Source organism: Planococcus citri, chromosome 4, assembly GCF_950023065.1.
Source record: "Planococcus citri chromosome 4, ihPlaCitr1.1, whole genome shotgun sequence".
Classification (NCBI taxonomy): domain Eukaryota; kingdom Metazoa; phylum Arthropoda; class Insecta; order Hemiptera; family Pseudococcidae; genus Planococcus; species Planococcus citri.
Genome location: NC_088680.1, coordinates 48,740,799 through 48,755,309, shown reverse-complemented (window position 1 = coordinate 48,755,309; position 14,511 = coordinate 48,740,799). Strand labels below are relative to the sequence as shown.

Below are 14,511 nucleotides of genomic sequence, written 5' to 3'. Positions count from 1 at the left end.
AGCATACGTTTACGTAGGTCGGAAAATTTGCTATCTTTATGACAGCTATTATGCAGGTATTCATCCTCTTCAATCTTGTATCGTCCGCCAGAGACGCTAGTGCAGTGTGTCGAAAATACGATTGGGCAAAATGGGCATAAATTTGTGGCTGTTGATTGTGATTTTCAAAATCATTGAATTGATGGCGCTCTACGAATGAGAAATTTCACGATATCGCATGCATAGATAATTCTACGTATAGAAATTCATTATTTTCACTTGCAAAATTTACAGTACGTACGTATGTCGGAAAATTTGTTATCTTTATAACAGCTTTAGAGCGAGTGATGCTCTGTTTAAGGTTACGCGGGCAAACAATTGTTTTAAAGAAAGTAGGTAAACATAACAATTAGTCAAATAAAAATATAATAACATTAAATCGTATACAAAATTTATAAATTGTTGTATCCTCTTCAATTTTTTCAAACGTTCTCTGTAATATATCCTAGTTCTAATTAATAACGATGAAATATTTGTAAGTTGGTTCTGCATAGGCAGATAAAATACTTGATTACATCGTGAATAAGTCGATTGTCTTTATTTATTGATTAGTAGGTATCCCATTTTTGCAACCTAATCTTTTAATCTTTTAATGGTAACGATTAGGTTGGTGTGAGAAGATAAAAAAAACTTCCAAGTACTTACCTATACCATTTTATTTTATTTTTGATTTTCGAATAGGGGCTACGTGATTTAGAAATAGTGAAATTCCACCTGGGTGCAGTCTAAATACTTGAATATTTCTACATACCTTAATAATGAGCAAAAAACCTATTTTCATTACAAGAAATGATCACTCTTCCATTTTATATGAGTTGCTAGAACAGAAGTAAGTTTATTTGAGTACCTACGTAATTGTAAAGCACCTAGGTACTTGCTAATTTACTGCTTTCTCATAAGATACCTTTTGCAACTTCTCAGGATGTAGGTATTGAAACTTTTGCGATTGTTTTTCGTAGATCTTTCGGTTATTTCATTTTTGAATTTATCTTGAAAATTCGAAATCCATTATTCGTAATAGAAATCTACCTAAGTAACTAAATTTCGTCTTTTTCAGATTCGAAGTCGTTGTTTGGGCTTGGTCAGAAAAAGGAGTCATCCCTAAAAGCAAACTTATTGAAAATATTAAAGGAAAATATGGCCTGGTGTGTTATCCGACTGAAATTATTGATAAAGAAGTCATCGAAGCAGCAGGTAAAAAAAAACTGCACAAAGTATCATGTTCCTCTACCTACCTACACTCTTGTTACAGAGTCCCCAATGATATTAGGCATAGCTGGCGAGAATTTTATGTGGGATGGCGAAACTTTCAATTTAACTGATTTATTATTTGTGTTGTTTTAGGAAATACACTGAAAGTTGTCACCACAGTTTCGGCAGGATTTGAACATATAGACTACAAGGAATTAAAATCACGTGGAATCAGAGTTGGTAACTCTCCTGCAGACGAATTGACAGAGGCTGTTGCTGAACAAGCTATTGGTCTTTTAATTGCCACCAGCAGACGTATTATTGAAACTCAAAACCTCATGTTAAAGTAAATAAGATACCTTACTTGAAAGTTTCTTTTTATGACGCCTCGTATTTATTTGCAAATCTTTCAACTGTCAAAAACTCTCTTAGAGGCGGTTGGACGTCCCAAGTATGGAGCCCAAAGTGGATGTTAGGGTATGAAATACATGGAGCTTCGGTAGCAATTGTCGGTGGTGGTCGAATAGGTATTTCTATTATGAAAAAAATAAAATCTTTCAATCCTGAGCGTATTTTCTATTACAGTCGCAAGGAAAAACCCGAAGGTTAGTGTTCTCTTATATAATTATTATAAAATTGGGTGCCTAATCAACTAATGTCTAGAAATATGTTTATATAGCTAGGTACTTACTACTTACGTGTTAACTTTTCAACGAAAGAATAGGTAAATTATGTAAATTTTCTCCTTTTTATAACAGCTACTGCGCTCGGAGGAGAATTAAAACCTCTCGATTGCATAGTGCAGGAAAGTGATTTCATTATTCTATCGCTTGCACTGGTCGAAGAAACGAAAGCAATAATTAATAAAGAAAGGTTAAATTGCATGAAACCGAATGCTATAATTGTCAATATCGCAAGGGGAGGTAAGTGAGGGTGTCAATATATTCTCTCGTTTCATTTTGATTAATTTAGCGTAAAATGCAATATTATTTCGTCCTTTCTCCTTTCCAATTTTGTATAGGCTTGATCGATGAAAATGCCTTGATTGAAGCGTTACAGAGTAAAAAAATTGGTGGAGCTGGTCTCGATGTTTTTGCCCAAGAACCATTATCTGCAAACAGTCCTTTACTGAAACTGGATAATGTTGGTAAGTAGTTTCTAGGTACCTACCATACGTACCTCTACCTATGTATGCAAAACTATGCACTTACATAGGTGAACGATTCAAACGAAGCTGTATCATGTATACTTGTATGATTTCAACTTTTTAGTGACCACTCCTCACGTAGCTGCTTCCACACTTAAGACTCGAACTGCTATGTCGGAATTAGCTGCTTTAAACCTTCTGGCAGTTTTCAACGAAAAACAAATGCCTGCAGAAGTCTGAGCGAGCGTACATATTATGATAGATACTACGATCACCTACCTATAATTAATTAATTATATCGCTTTAAAAATATACTTTTATTACGTAACTTACGTATTCTTCATTTTTTCCCCTTTTATTCGTGGTAATAGGCATTGTCACAATCTGACCCTCCTCACCCTTCTCTATCATATTTTTGACAGAATCTTGAGGATTTTTCGAGTAAATCCGGTACCTAATTCGAATAAATTTTTTGAAATTTTTTTCCTGGTGAAATAAGTACCATAACAAATCAAATTTTGATTTGAAAGTTTGAGCAAAATAGCCACAAAAAAATTGCAGGCAATTCAGATCACTGAATAGTGAAATTTATTACAAAATGATATTCATAGATTACCTACATTTTTTGGTTAAAAATGAGTTTATTATCTTTTTTTTTTAATTTTTATGCCTTTTACTCAGGTCTGTCGGGTGCTTGTTTTTGAAATCAGGAATAAATAAGCAGCGATTTTTCTAATTTTCTGTCTGAAAAATCGACCTAAATAAGTATTCCGGATTCATATTCAGTTGGTTAAATTATCCAGAATTGCATTTTCTTTTTGAAGAAGTGGGATTTGACTTAAATTTTCAAAATTTGATTCCAATTGTTAATACCTAAACAAAAACATGTATGAGTAAGAACTGGTTACAGAAGATAAATTTTACGCTTTGGGAGGTAGGTAGGTAGGTAGGTAGGTACTATTTTAAAATTAAGTAAATTATAGCTAATTATATTAGGAACTTGCCGTTATGAATTTTTTCAGGCGTACGCAATTGTGTTATGAAGGTCAAGTTCACGCCAATAAACAATTTGTCGAAGGTTTTTGCTAATGTAAGTTCAAAATGTATCCATTTTTAGGCTCTAAGTAAATGTTATATTAGTCTACATTTTTTTTTTAATGAACCAAAACTAACAGCACATGTTTTAGTGTCGTTTTCATTTGTAATTGAATTAATAATAAAAATTTTAATGAACCTCATTGTTTTCAGTTAGGTACCTCTACCTATCCAACCCACATGATTTTTACTAATGCATGGTAATTTGAGAACATGGAATTTTTACGGGCGGAAATTTAAATTTAAAATTCTCAACATCTTCGTCGATTAAATTTCAAATTTAGGTATTAAATTTTACATGATCTGCCTATTTTAATTCCATCTGTTGTTTTGCTTTTAATTCAGAACTAAAACTCTTGATATGATACATTTAAAAAAAAAAAAAACATACCTATGAAAAAGAACTTTGAAAAAAAAATTACTGGAATATTACAGCACTAAGTACTTAATTTTTTGGTTTAGGAAAAAGTCAAGTACCGTATAAATAGGAATCAAACCAATTTTTTCGGCCCTAGAGAAATTTCAGCGTAAAATTATTTTCCATGTTCAGAAACACCAACACGTGCTCGGTGCTGGCCGAGATTCAAAACGTGACTCGTACGCACCGATATGCATTTGAAATGTGTTCATGCACACACAACAGGTCGCAATTAAGAAAACAATTGATACATTATGTAGCGAAGACGTAATTCAGACTCAACGAATATTTTGCAAGGTTGATCATTTGCCTCTAGCAACATTATTTTCAGACTGCAGACAGCTGAACCGTTTTGTGCATTTACTTTTCAAATCACCCTCGTACGTATCTATAAGTTTCTAGTCAGGTGTTTTTCAGTCGAAATCCTTATAATAGGTACTACATAAGTACATAACGTAAATTAAATATGAACAAAAAATCAGTTTTCATCACAAGGAATGATTTTCCTTCAATCGTGTATGAATTGTTGAAACAGAAGTAAGCTGGTTAATATTAATTTTAATTACCTATCTATTTGTTATTTATTTACAGGCTTATTTGTCTGATGATTTTCTCTAAGTAGGTATTGTTGCATTTCTGGTAAAGGATTCTGATTGGACAATAACACAAATTCGCAATCATTCCATCTTCTTCGTGTTGAAAGATATGTGCCAATTTATTTTTCATAACCTATTTGCAATTTTCAGATTCGAAATTGTTATTTGGCCTTTGTCAGAAAAAAGTGTGATCTCTAAGAGTAAACTTATTGAAAATGTTAAAGGAAAATTCGCCATTGTCTGTTCTCGAACCGAAGTGATTGATAAAGACGTCATTGAAGCAGCAGGTACCAGAAACACCACATTCCTTCCAGAAATAAGTACCTACCTAATAAATAGGACACTTTCGAATGGATTTATTTTCGGAATTTGTATTATTAGGAAACACTTTGAAAGTCGTGACAACTGTTTCGTCAGGATTTGAGCATTTGGACATAGACGAATTGAAATCTAGAGGAATCAGAATCGGTTACTCGCCCGTAGATCAGTTATCAGATGCTGTTGCTGAGCACGCGGTTGGTCTTTTGCTCGCCACCAGCAGACGTATTGTTGAAGCGCAAAATGTCATATTGAAGTAAAGAAGACAAATTTATTTTAATTTGCATATCACTGTCCGTGTTCGTTTTGACTGAATTTTTTATTCTGAAACATTTTTCAGGGGAGAATGGACGTCCAAATCGTGGAGTCCTACTTGGATGTGTGGACACGAATTGAATGGATCTTCGGTAGCGATTGTTGGATGTGGCCGAATAGGTATTTCTGTGATGAAAAAAGTAAAATCTTTCGATCCTAAACATATTTTTTATTACAATCGCAGTGAAAAGCCCGAAGGTTAGTTTATTATTTTTGTTAAATTATTTAGTTGAGTGCTCAACTGAATGCAAGTACTAATAAGTATTTTAATGGAGGAATATAAGTTGCTGAAATTTTTGTTAAAGCTGATGCACTTGGAGGAAAATTAACATCTCTAGATTTCATAATGAAGGAAAGCGATTTTATCATTTTAGCGCTTTCGCTGGATGAAGAAACAAGGAGAATAATTAGTAAAGAAAGGATAAATAATATGAAGCCAAATGCTGTGATTGTCAATGTTGGAAGAGGAGGTAGGCTATACTTATTAACTATGTACCTGATCAGAAATACTAAAATTTCGTTTCTTTTCTCTTTCAATCTTGTTGGCCCAGTCTGGAACGTATTGCAAATTTAACTTTTATTTCTACTTATCTACTCATTTCATTCTTTTTATCTTTTTATTTTTCAATAGGTCTAATCGATGAAAATGCCTTGATTGAAGCATTACAAAGTAAGAAAATTGGTGGAGCCGGTTTGGACGTTTTTTCCCAAGAACCACTACCTACAAATAGTCCTCTACTGAAATTGGATAATGTCGGTACGTTTTTTTTGTACTTGCATAACTTTATAGGTACACATATAGGTATACATAATCAGTACTGAATAATTGTAAGTTAGTATGGAAATTAGCCTATTAATATTGAAATTTGAAACTGACGTGATGCCATCTTGCAAGGGTTAAAAAAACAAATCCTGTATTTACAATAATGCCTACATAATTATGTTTTTCTTTGTATTGGTACCTGCAAATAGGCTTTAAAAACTGCTGAGCTATTTCTATTTTTTCAGTGGCGACTCCTCATACCGCTGGTAACACTATGAAATGTAGGATTGCTATGGCAAAAGTTGGTGCCTTGAATGTTCTGGCTGTTTTCAATAACGAAGAAATGCCTGCAGAACTATGATGATCATTTGAAAACATGAAAATGAATCACTACACATTTCTGTGCCAGTAATATTCTTGAATTAAAAAATTCTATGTATAATTTTGTTATGTTACTACCTATGTACCTATTTTTAATACATTTTTGTGTTAATTAAATTTACCAATAAAGTCTACAAACATACGTTTGCGTTCGTAATATCTAATCTACGATTTTATTTTCTACAATGAAGTCCGGAAGACAGATTCAGCAGCTGAATATCATTTTGTCAAGTGTAAACATGTTAGGCTTACTGCATTTTGCACAAGAACACGAAACACGTGACTCTTTGCTGAATCCCCCTTCCACGGCTCTTCCCATTACGTAAGTTTGTGTTTACTATAGATATAGATAAGGAATTCGGAACATTGATAAAGTTTTATTATGTCAAATTCATTTCATTGAAATATTTACTCATCGATTAATTATAAGTTTATAACGTTTACAAAGTGGTTCTGTTTTTCGGTGAGTATCCGTTTGTCCTTTTTTTCGAGACAGAGCATCATGACCAAAAAAGCAGTATTTGTTGTGAGAAATGATTTTCCGTCTATCATGTACGATTTACTAAAACAAACGTAAGTCATTAGCTCAGCTGTTCCTTACAAAAACAATCAGTACTTACTTACTTACTTACTGAATCGTAAACTCAATAGGTAACCTATTTTTACCTATTATTTCAGCTTTGAAGTTTCCAGTTGGAATTTTGCGGAAGGTGCACTATCTAGAAGTCAACTCATTGAGAATGTGAAAGGAAAATTCGGTATCATTTGCTACCCTCCCTACGTTATCGATAAAGAAGTTATCGATGCTGCAGGTTGAATTTCAGCCAACTATTGATTATATCCAACCATACCTCATCCGTTAATTTGATTCCTAACCATTTTTATTCTTAGGAAGCGATTTGAAAGTAGTTTCAACTGTGTCAGTGGGTTATGAACATTTGGATTTGAAAGAATTAAAATCTCGAGGAATTAAAGTTGGTTACACTCCGGATGTTCTGACAGAAGCAGTTGCAGAACACGCCGTCGGTCTCTTACTTGCTACCAGTAGACGTATTGTTGAAGGACAACATTTAATGTTGAAGTGAGCAAATAAACATTCTATCGATTGAGATTATTACCTACAATGTTTGTTTTATTTATTATCGTTTATCGATGTATTTTTCAGAGGTGAATGGAATTCGAAAACATGGACTCCTACATGGATGTGTGGATACGGGTTGAATCGTTCTACAATTGGAATCGTTGGATGTGGTCGTATTGGGCTGTCTGTCATAAAAAAGCTAAAAGCATTCAACCCTTGTCATATTTATTATTCCAGCCGCACCGAGAAACCTAAAGGTTCGCTCATTTCGTTAGCATTTCTGCAATTACTTGTTAAACTTTATATTTTTAAAGCTTGTATCATTTACAGTTAATGAATTGGGCGCAGTATTGAAGCCAATTGATTTCATTATGAAGGAAAGTGATTTCATTATTGTTTCACTTTCACTGAGCGTTGAAACCAAGGAAATCATCAGTAAAGAAAGAATAAACAGCATGAAGAAAAATGCAATCATAGTAAATATCGGTCGAGGAGGTGATTAAATTTGGGTTACGATTTGCATATATGAATGTTAGTATGTACTTAATGTAACTATTGATAATCATTGGTGCGATTTCATAGGTTTAATAGATGAGAATGCTTTGATAGAAGCACTAGAAAATAAGAGAATTGGAGGTGCCGGTCTTGATGTGTTTCTTAAAGAACCTCTGCCAGCGGATAGTCCATTGCTGAAGCTCGATAACGTTGGTAAGTTGTATAATGTCGAAGGCTTGAAATTTACTGCTGACCTATAATAAGTTGATTCATTATGAAACTTTAATCCTTTTTTCAGTGGCCAATCCGCATATAGCAAGTGCCTCTTACGAATGTCGAACAGCTATGGCCGAGCTTGCTGCGTTGAATGTTATTGCAGTTTTCAATGACCAAAGAATGCCAGCCGAGCTGTGATTAAATACGCAGAATTTTAATTCCGTACTTCGTCATTGTTACCATTTTAATTAATTAATTTTCCTTGTGACTCGCTGATTGAAATTAGGATCGATTAGCAACGAAACTGTTGTTATAAAAAGAAAACAGATCCTCACCTGCCTGATTAATTTACAGGCCTATATTCATCTTTATTTCCTTCATTTCTTATGTGATAATTTATCTGTGTACTGGCTACTGTCACATTTTGTACTTTTACCAATATTGTATTTTGTATGGGTAATTTTTAAATATTAAATATTGTTGAAATTGAATGGGAGAGAAATGGAAAATTAATGCACATTTCCGAATTTAGTTTTTCTTCTTCAGACCTGTTGAGTATAATGATTCAAATCTTGATTGAAGCATTACAAACTAAGAAAATTGGTGGAGCCGGTCTGGACGTTTTTTCCCAAGAACCATCTACAAAATAGTCCTCTACTGAAATTGGATAATGTCGGTACGTTTTTGTATAACTTTAAATGTAAGTATTTTAATTAAATTTAGCAATAAAGTCTACAAAAATTTACATATTCAGCAGCTGAATATCATTTTGTCAAGTGTAAACATGTTGGTTACTTGCACAAGTGACAAGAATGTGATACACGTGATTCCGTTATTGCTGAATCACCCTTCCGCGCCTCCTCCTACCAATACGCAAGTTCGTTTTGTGTTTACTATAGATAAGGAATTCGGGACACTGATAAAGACATAAAGTTAAGCCGTTGAAGTTCAATTTTGGTCAAATCCATTTCTTCGAATTTACTTATTGATTAATTTTAACGTTTACAAAGTAGTTCTGTTGTTCAGTGAGTATTCGTGTGTGTTTTTTTCAAGGCAGGGGCATCATGGCCAAAAAAGCGGTGTTTATCGTAAGAAATGATTATCCGTCTATCATGTACGATTTACTAAAACAAACGTAAGTCATTAGCTCAGCTATTTCTTACGAAAACAATCAGTACGAATCGTAAATTCAATATTCTATTTCGATTATTTCAGCTTTGAAGTTTCCAGTTGGAATTTCGCGGAAGGTGCACTATCTAGAAGTCAACTTATTGAGAATGTGAAAGGAAAATTCGGTCTCATTTGCTACACTCCCAATATTATCGATAAAGAAGTCATCGATGCCGCAGGTTGAATTTCAGCCAACTGCTGATTTGTATACATCCAACGAAATCTTCGTTAATTTGATGCATAACAATTTTCATTTTTAGGAAGCGACTTGAAAGTAGTTTCTACCGTGTCAGTGGGTCACGAACATTTAGATTTGAAAGAATTGAAATCTCGAGGAATTAAAGTTGGTTACACTCCGGATGTTCTGACAGAGGCTGTTGCAGAACACGCCGTCGGTCTCTTACTCGCTACCAGTAGACGTATTGTTGAAGGACAACATTTGATGTTGAAGTACGTAAATAAACATTCTATCGAATGAGATTATTACAATGGTAGTTTTATTCAAGTATCATCGTTTATCGATGTATTTTTCAGAAGTGGATGGAATTCGAAAACATGGACTCCTACGTGGATGTGTGGATATGGATTAAACCTTTCAACAGTTGGAATCGTTGGATGTGGTCGTATTGGGCTGTCTATCATAAAAAAGCTGAAAGCATTCAACCCTTGTCATATTTATTATTCCAGTCGCACCGAGAAACCAAAAGGTTCGCTCATTTCATTGGAATTTCTGCGATTACTTACGTGTTAAACCTTATTTTTTTAAAGCTTAAATCATTTACAGTTAATGAATTGGGCGCAGTATTGAAGCCAATTGATTTCATTATGAAGGAAAGTGATTTCATTATTGTTTCACTTTCACTGAGCGTTGAAACTAAAGGAGTAATCAGTAAAGAAAGAATAAGCAGCATGAAGAAAAATGCAGTCATAGTGAATATCGGTCGAGGAGGTGATTAAATTTGAATTCCAAATGAATGTTAGTATTTGATGTAGGTAACTATTGATAAAAATTGGTACGATTTCGTAGGTTTAATAGATGAGAATGCCTTAATAGAAGCACTAGAAAGTAAGAGAATTGGAGGTGCCGGTCTTGATGTGTTTGATAAAGAACCTTTGCCAGCGGATAGTCCATTGCTGAAGCTCGATAACGTTGGTAAGTTGTAATATGGAAGGCTAGAAATTTACTGCTGGTCCGTGGGCCATTTAATAAGTTGATTCCTAATGAAACTACTACTTATTTTTCAGTGGCCACTCCGCATATAGCAAGTGCCACTTACGAATGTCGAACAGCTATGGCCGAGCTTGCTGCTTTGAATGTTATAGCAGTTTTCAATGGTCAAAGAATGCCAGCGGAGTTGTGATCCAACACGCCGATTTTTAATTCCGTAATTCGTCATCGTTACCATTTTAATTGATTACTTTTCATGTGGCTAACTGATTGAAATTAGGATCGAGTAGCAACGAAACTGTTGTAAAAAAAATAAAACAGGTCCTCATCTGCCTGATTAATTTGCTGGCCTATGTTCATCTTCATTTCCTTCATTTCTTATGTGATAATTTATCTGTGTACTGGCTACTGTCACATTTTGTACTTTTACCAATATTGTATTTTGTATGGTTAATTTTTAAATATTAAATTGTTGGCATTGAATGAGAAAGAAATGAAAAATCAATGCACATTTCCGAATTTAGGTTTTTCTTTTTCAGACGTCAGACCTGTTGAGTAATGATTCGAATTTTTTGTAAATGAGTTGATTATTCCTTGCTTTTAATTCTACTATCAAGTATCAATTTCTTATCAATGAAATTTGGAACTTCGCAAACGAATTACGAATATGAACTGAAGTCATAAAATGGGTTTAGAAATTTAATTTATTGAATTATTAATATTTGAAAACTGATTACCTGACAATTCTTGTGATATGTAAGTTTAAAGCAAGTGAGCTGATCATCTTATTTTCTGCTTTTGTAGTTGTTTGTTGTATGAGATATTTTCGTAATAATTAATCAAAACTGGCAGCCTTACTTTTGAAGCATTTTTTATCAATATGGGTAGTAATTCCTTTGAATTGTTTCTTTATTTCTAGCATGGCTAAGAGAGGTTTATTCATTACCAGAAATGACTTCCCCTGCGTCGTTTATGATATACTGAAAGAACGGTAATATTTCTTATTCATCAAGAAGGTAGTCGGCGAAATCATAGATTTGTAACAACTTGCAACTGCGTATTTCAGATTTGATATTACCTGTTGGAAAGGTGTTGAAGACGTGCCTAAAAATAAACTCATCGAAAATATCAAAGGAAAATTTGGAATTTTATGCACCCTTTCTAATGTGATCGATAAAGAAGTGATAGAAGCCGCCGGTAATGCTCTAAAAAACACGAATATTCTTAATTCCTTATTCATTTTGTTTAACGTTTTATGGATTGTTAGGAAATGATTTTAAAGTCGTCTCTACTTGCTCGGTGGGATATGACCACCTTGACGTTAAAGAGCTGAAATCTCGAGGAATTCGGATTGGTTACACGCCCGGTGTTTTGACCGAAGCAACAGCCGAGCAAGCGTTAGCAATTTTACTAGCTACCAGTAGACGTGTCGTTGAATCGCATAATCTTGTCGCTAGGTACGTTCCGTTCTTAAATTCTTGATTTCAGTCAGTTCGACACATAAAATGAAAAACAACATACCTATATTATTTATTTCATTTTTTGTGTATTTTTCACAGCGGTAATTGGACTGCAAAAGGATGGGGACCTACCTGGATGTGTGGCCACGGCTTGGATGCGTCAACAGTTGGAATTTTGGGATGTGGAAGAATCGGTTTCTCCATAATGAGAAAATTAAAAGCTTTTGATCCGAGTCGTATATTCTATTTCAGTCGAAGTGAAAAGCCAGAAGGTAGGTGAATTTTTTCAAAATAAGCGAATGCGGTTCGTCTGTTTAGAGTTCGAATTGTTATAAAAATTGATTAAATTTTCTCAACAGCCAAACAATTGGGTGCTGAATTAAAACCACTGGATGAGATAATGAAGGAAAGTGATTTTGTAGTGATAGCTCTTTCACAAACACCGGAAACTCGTGGAATTATTAATAAAGAAAGAATCGCATTGATGAAACCCAACGCTATCCTTGTTAATATTGCTCGTGGAGGTAATAATTATAGCATTTTAAAATTAAACCTTTCTCAAAGGGCCAGTACATGAATTTTTTAATCTGTGTAGGTTTAATTGATCAAGAAGCTTTAATCGAGGCTCTAAAAAACAAGAAAATAAGTGGAGCCGGCTTAGATGTATATGCTACGGAGCCTCTTCCTGCTGATAGCCCTTTACTGAAAATGGATAATGTTGGTGAGTGAAGAACAGAGGATACTTTTTATGTGACCGGGAATCCTTTTCTAAATATATAATTTTTCCGCAGTGACCACTCCACATATTGGAAGTGCAACACATAAGAGTCGTTCAGAAATGGGTGTATTATCGGCAAAAAATATCTTGGCTGTGTTGGATAATGAAAAAATGCCTGCCGAATTGTAATTTGTAAACTCAGCGTACGTTTTGTATAACGATTCCAAATGGTTCGACTGTTTTGAAAATTCCATATTACGTGTTATTCTCTTTGTTGTATTTGTGCCTACGAATTATAATCATGATCGTCGTATTTTTCAACATTGAAAAATTAATGTTTATTAAAGATTTCGTTAGTTGAGATTGACTTCTTGATTTCATTTTTATTTAATAAATAAAGAACCTCGTGAAAATCTTTACAACAGTATCCTATTTTAGTGTATTTGAAGCCATTCTAATAAGGTAAGTTCCCGAACCTAACAGAGAAATTTATATTCTCTGTGAAGTTGTGCACCCAATTTATAGAATGCGATTCTTACCTGTTATCGTGTCATCTGTGAATGAAGATTATTTTCTTGTAGCAAATTCTCTGAGGATTGCTAATTTGTTCTAATGTAGGTATGCATTTAAAGGTGACATTTTTAATCAAGTATTTAAATTTCATTTCTCAACACTCAAGGAAGAACCTTTTTTATTTTACCGTTTACCCTGCTGACACTCAAACATTAACGCACTTATTATTTTTTTAAATCTTATTTGCATCCAACGACGATGAATCAAGAGGATAGAATAAGTATAGGTAGTCAGTCACAAATGCTCGAGTTTTCTGAACAAACTAGATTGATATTTTAAAATTTTGTGAGTATACCTAATACCTATACTTTTTAATTTGCGAAACACCCTTCCATTTAGAAAGTGCAGTTTTAATTTTTTTAAATGTCAGTTACAGTTAAATGGTCGCCTGGCAAGGAGACTGAACTTCTTTTACCTAATCCAGTTTTGGAAACTAGAGAATAAAAATAAAGCTTTTTGTTTGTTTCATTTGAATATAATCAGATCAAAAATTTAGAAAAATATTTTTAAAAGCCTTTGTTTCTATTTTTTCAATACCTATTATAAAATTATATAAATATCATAAATTATTGGGAATTGGAATCAAAGTAAAGCACAAAGATCGCAGAATCTCAGGTACTTTTAAAAAAAACTCTGTAGGTACCTTTGCAATTATTTTCCAATCAGATTCAGATCAATCGCTGAATTATTACAGAAATAAGTATATGTACTGAAATTGGAGACTTGAAAGAAAAAAAAAATTATTTTTACTAGAACGAAAAAAAGGAAAATTATTTTTTTCATTTTTTCATTCATGCGTGATATGCGTACAACCACCAGCGCAGAAACACGTTACGAACAAAGACGAATGAGCTATAGCCAATCAGATTTCAGAATAATTGTGTTCGATCATGTGATTCAATTCATGTCTCATGTCATCAAAATTCCAATGAGAGATTTGTGTGATCGTCCATGTGTTTTGTTAATCCATAGAGGAATTACGATCTTCGCAGTTTCTCAATGAAATTAAGAGGAACATGAACATATTAAAATATGTAAATGAATTAATGTGCATCTTCTAAAACCGATCTCATCTCTCAAAAAAATCCAAATACCTACTTCAGCTTCTAGCTTCTTTGTGATTGGCTGAGGTCGTTGAATTTTAAAGTAACCTACTACGCATGCGTTCCCAATTCCCATTGGTGAATTCCTTCGTCTTATCACATCACTTTTCTGGATTCTGCGGAATCGCGAAGTCGAAAGTATGTGTTAGGAAAAAAATTTTACGTTTCGCCTTTTACGTGTGGTCTACGTACGGAAATCGCGAATAAAAATGAAATTTGTAATTCTTATAGTGAGATGGGAGGTTTTCCTGCTTCGAACCGAAT

The 14,511-nt window shown here is 33.7% G+C and overlaps 5 protein-coding genes across 9 annotated transcripts; all 5 read left to right on the top strand.

The window, feature by feature from the left end:
- The first annotated feature begins 111 nt into the window (after positions 1-111).
- On the top strand, positions 112-2,705 carry LOC135843064 (glyoxylate reductase/hydroxypyruvate reductase-like). Of its 2 annotated transcripts, none has more exons than XM_065360806.1 (8): positions 112-371; positions 721-868; positions 1,097-1,233; positions 1,384-1,576; positions 1,663-1,835; positions 1,989-2,153; positions 2,252-2,377; positions 2,502-2,705. In XM_065360806.1, exons 2-8 carry the CDS (start codon positions 798-800, stop codon positions 2,615-2,617), a joined length of 981 nt encoding a protein of 326 aa, XP_065216878.1. In that variant the 5' UTR covers positions 112-371; positions 721-797; the 3' UTR covers positions 2,618-2,705. The 2 variants fall into 2 exon arrangements, with proteins under 2 accessions (XP_065216878.1, XP_065216877.1); XM_065360805.1 differs by having other exon boundaries at positions 112-590.
- Positions 2,706-3,957: 1,252 nt separating this feature from the next.
- LOC135844997 (glyoxylate reductase/hydroxypyruvate reductase-like) lies at positions 3,958-6,392 on the top strand. Its single transcript, XM_065363422.1, has 7 exons — positions 3,958-4,427; positions 4,637-4,773; positions 4,868-5,060; positions 5,145-5,317; positions 5,425-5,589; positions 5,751-5,876; positions 6,128-6,392. Exons 1-7 carry the CDS (start codon positions 4,357-4,359, stop codon positions 6,241-6,243), a joined length of 981 nt encoding a protein of 326 aa, XP_065219494.1. The 5' UTR covers positions 3,958-4,356; the 3' UTR covers positions 6,244-6,392.
- Positions 6,393-6,630: 238 nt separating this feature from the next.
- LOC135842766 (glyoxylate reductase/hydroxypyruvate reductase-like) lies at positions 6,631-8,546 on the top strand. Its single transcript, XM_065360388.1, has 7 exons — positions 6,631-6,836; positions 6,942-7,075; positions 7,155-7,344; positions 7,429-7,601; positions 7,675-7,839; positions 7,927-8,052; positions 8,138-8,546. Exons 1-7 carry the CDS (start codon positions 6,766-6,768, stop codon positions 8,251-8,253), a joined length of 975 nt encoding a protein of 324 aa, XP_065216460.1. The 5' UTR covers positions 6,631-6,765; the 3' UTR covers positions 8,254-8,546.
- A 395-nt stretch (positions 8,547-8,941) lies between these two features.
- Positions 8,942-12,932, top strand: LOC135842767 (glyoxylate reductase/hydroxypyruvate reductase-like). Of its 3 annotated transcripts, none has more exons than XM_065360391.1 (8): positions 8,942-9,080; positions 11,313-11,384; positions 11,460-11,590; positions 11,661-11,850; positions 11,953-12,125; positions 12,213-12,377; positions 12,449-12,574; positions 12,645-12,932. In XM_065360391.1, the coding sequence occupies exons 2-8, from the start codon at positions 11,314-11,316 to the stop codon at positions 12,758-12,760; spliced, it is 972 nt and encodes a 323-aa protein (XP_065216463.1). In that variant the 5' UTR covers positions 8,942-9,080; position 11,313; the 3' UTR covers positions 12,761-12,932. The 3 variants fall into 3 exon arrangements, with proteins under 3 accessions (XP_065216463.1, XP_065216462.1, XP_065216461.1); XM_065360390.1 differs by lacking the exon at positions 8,942-9,080 and adding an exon at positions 10,949-11,164; XM_065360389.1 differs by lacking the exon at positions 8,942-9,080 and adding an exon at positions 10,950-11,149.
- Positions 9,050-10,912, top strand: LOC135842765 (glyoxylate reductase/hydroxypyruvate reductase-like). Of its 2 annotated transcripts, none has more exons than XM_065360387.1 (7): positions 9,050-9,190; positions 9,271-9,404; positions 9,486-9,675; positions 9,763-9,932; positions 10,010-10,174; positions 10,253-10,378; positions 10,471-10,912. In XM_065360387.1, exons 1-7 carry the CDS (start codon positions 9,120-9,122, stop codon positions 10,584-10,586), a joined length of 972 nt encoding a protein of 323 aa, XP_065216459.1. In that variant the 5' UTR covers positions 9,050-9,119; the 3' UTR covers positions 10,587-10,912. The 2 variants fall into 2 exon arrangements, with proteins under 2 accessions (XP_065216459.1, XP_065216458.1); XM_065360386.1 differs by having other exon boundaries at positions 9,760-9,932.
- Positions 12,933-14,511: the final 1,579 nt, after the last annotated feature.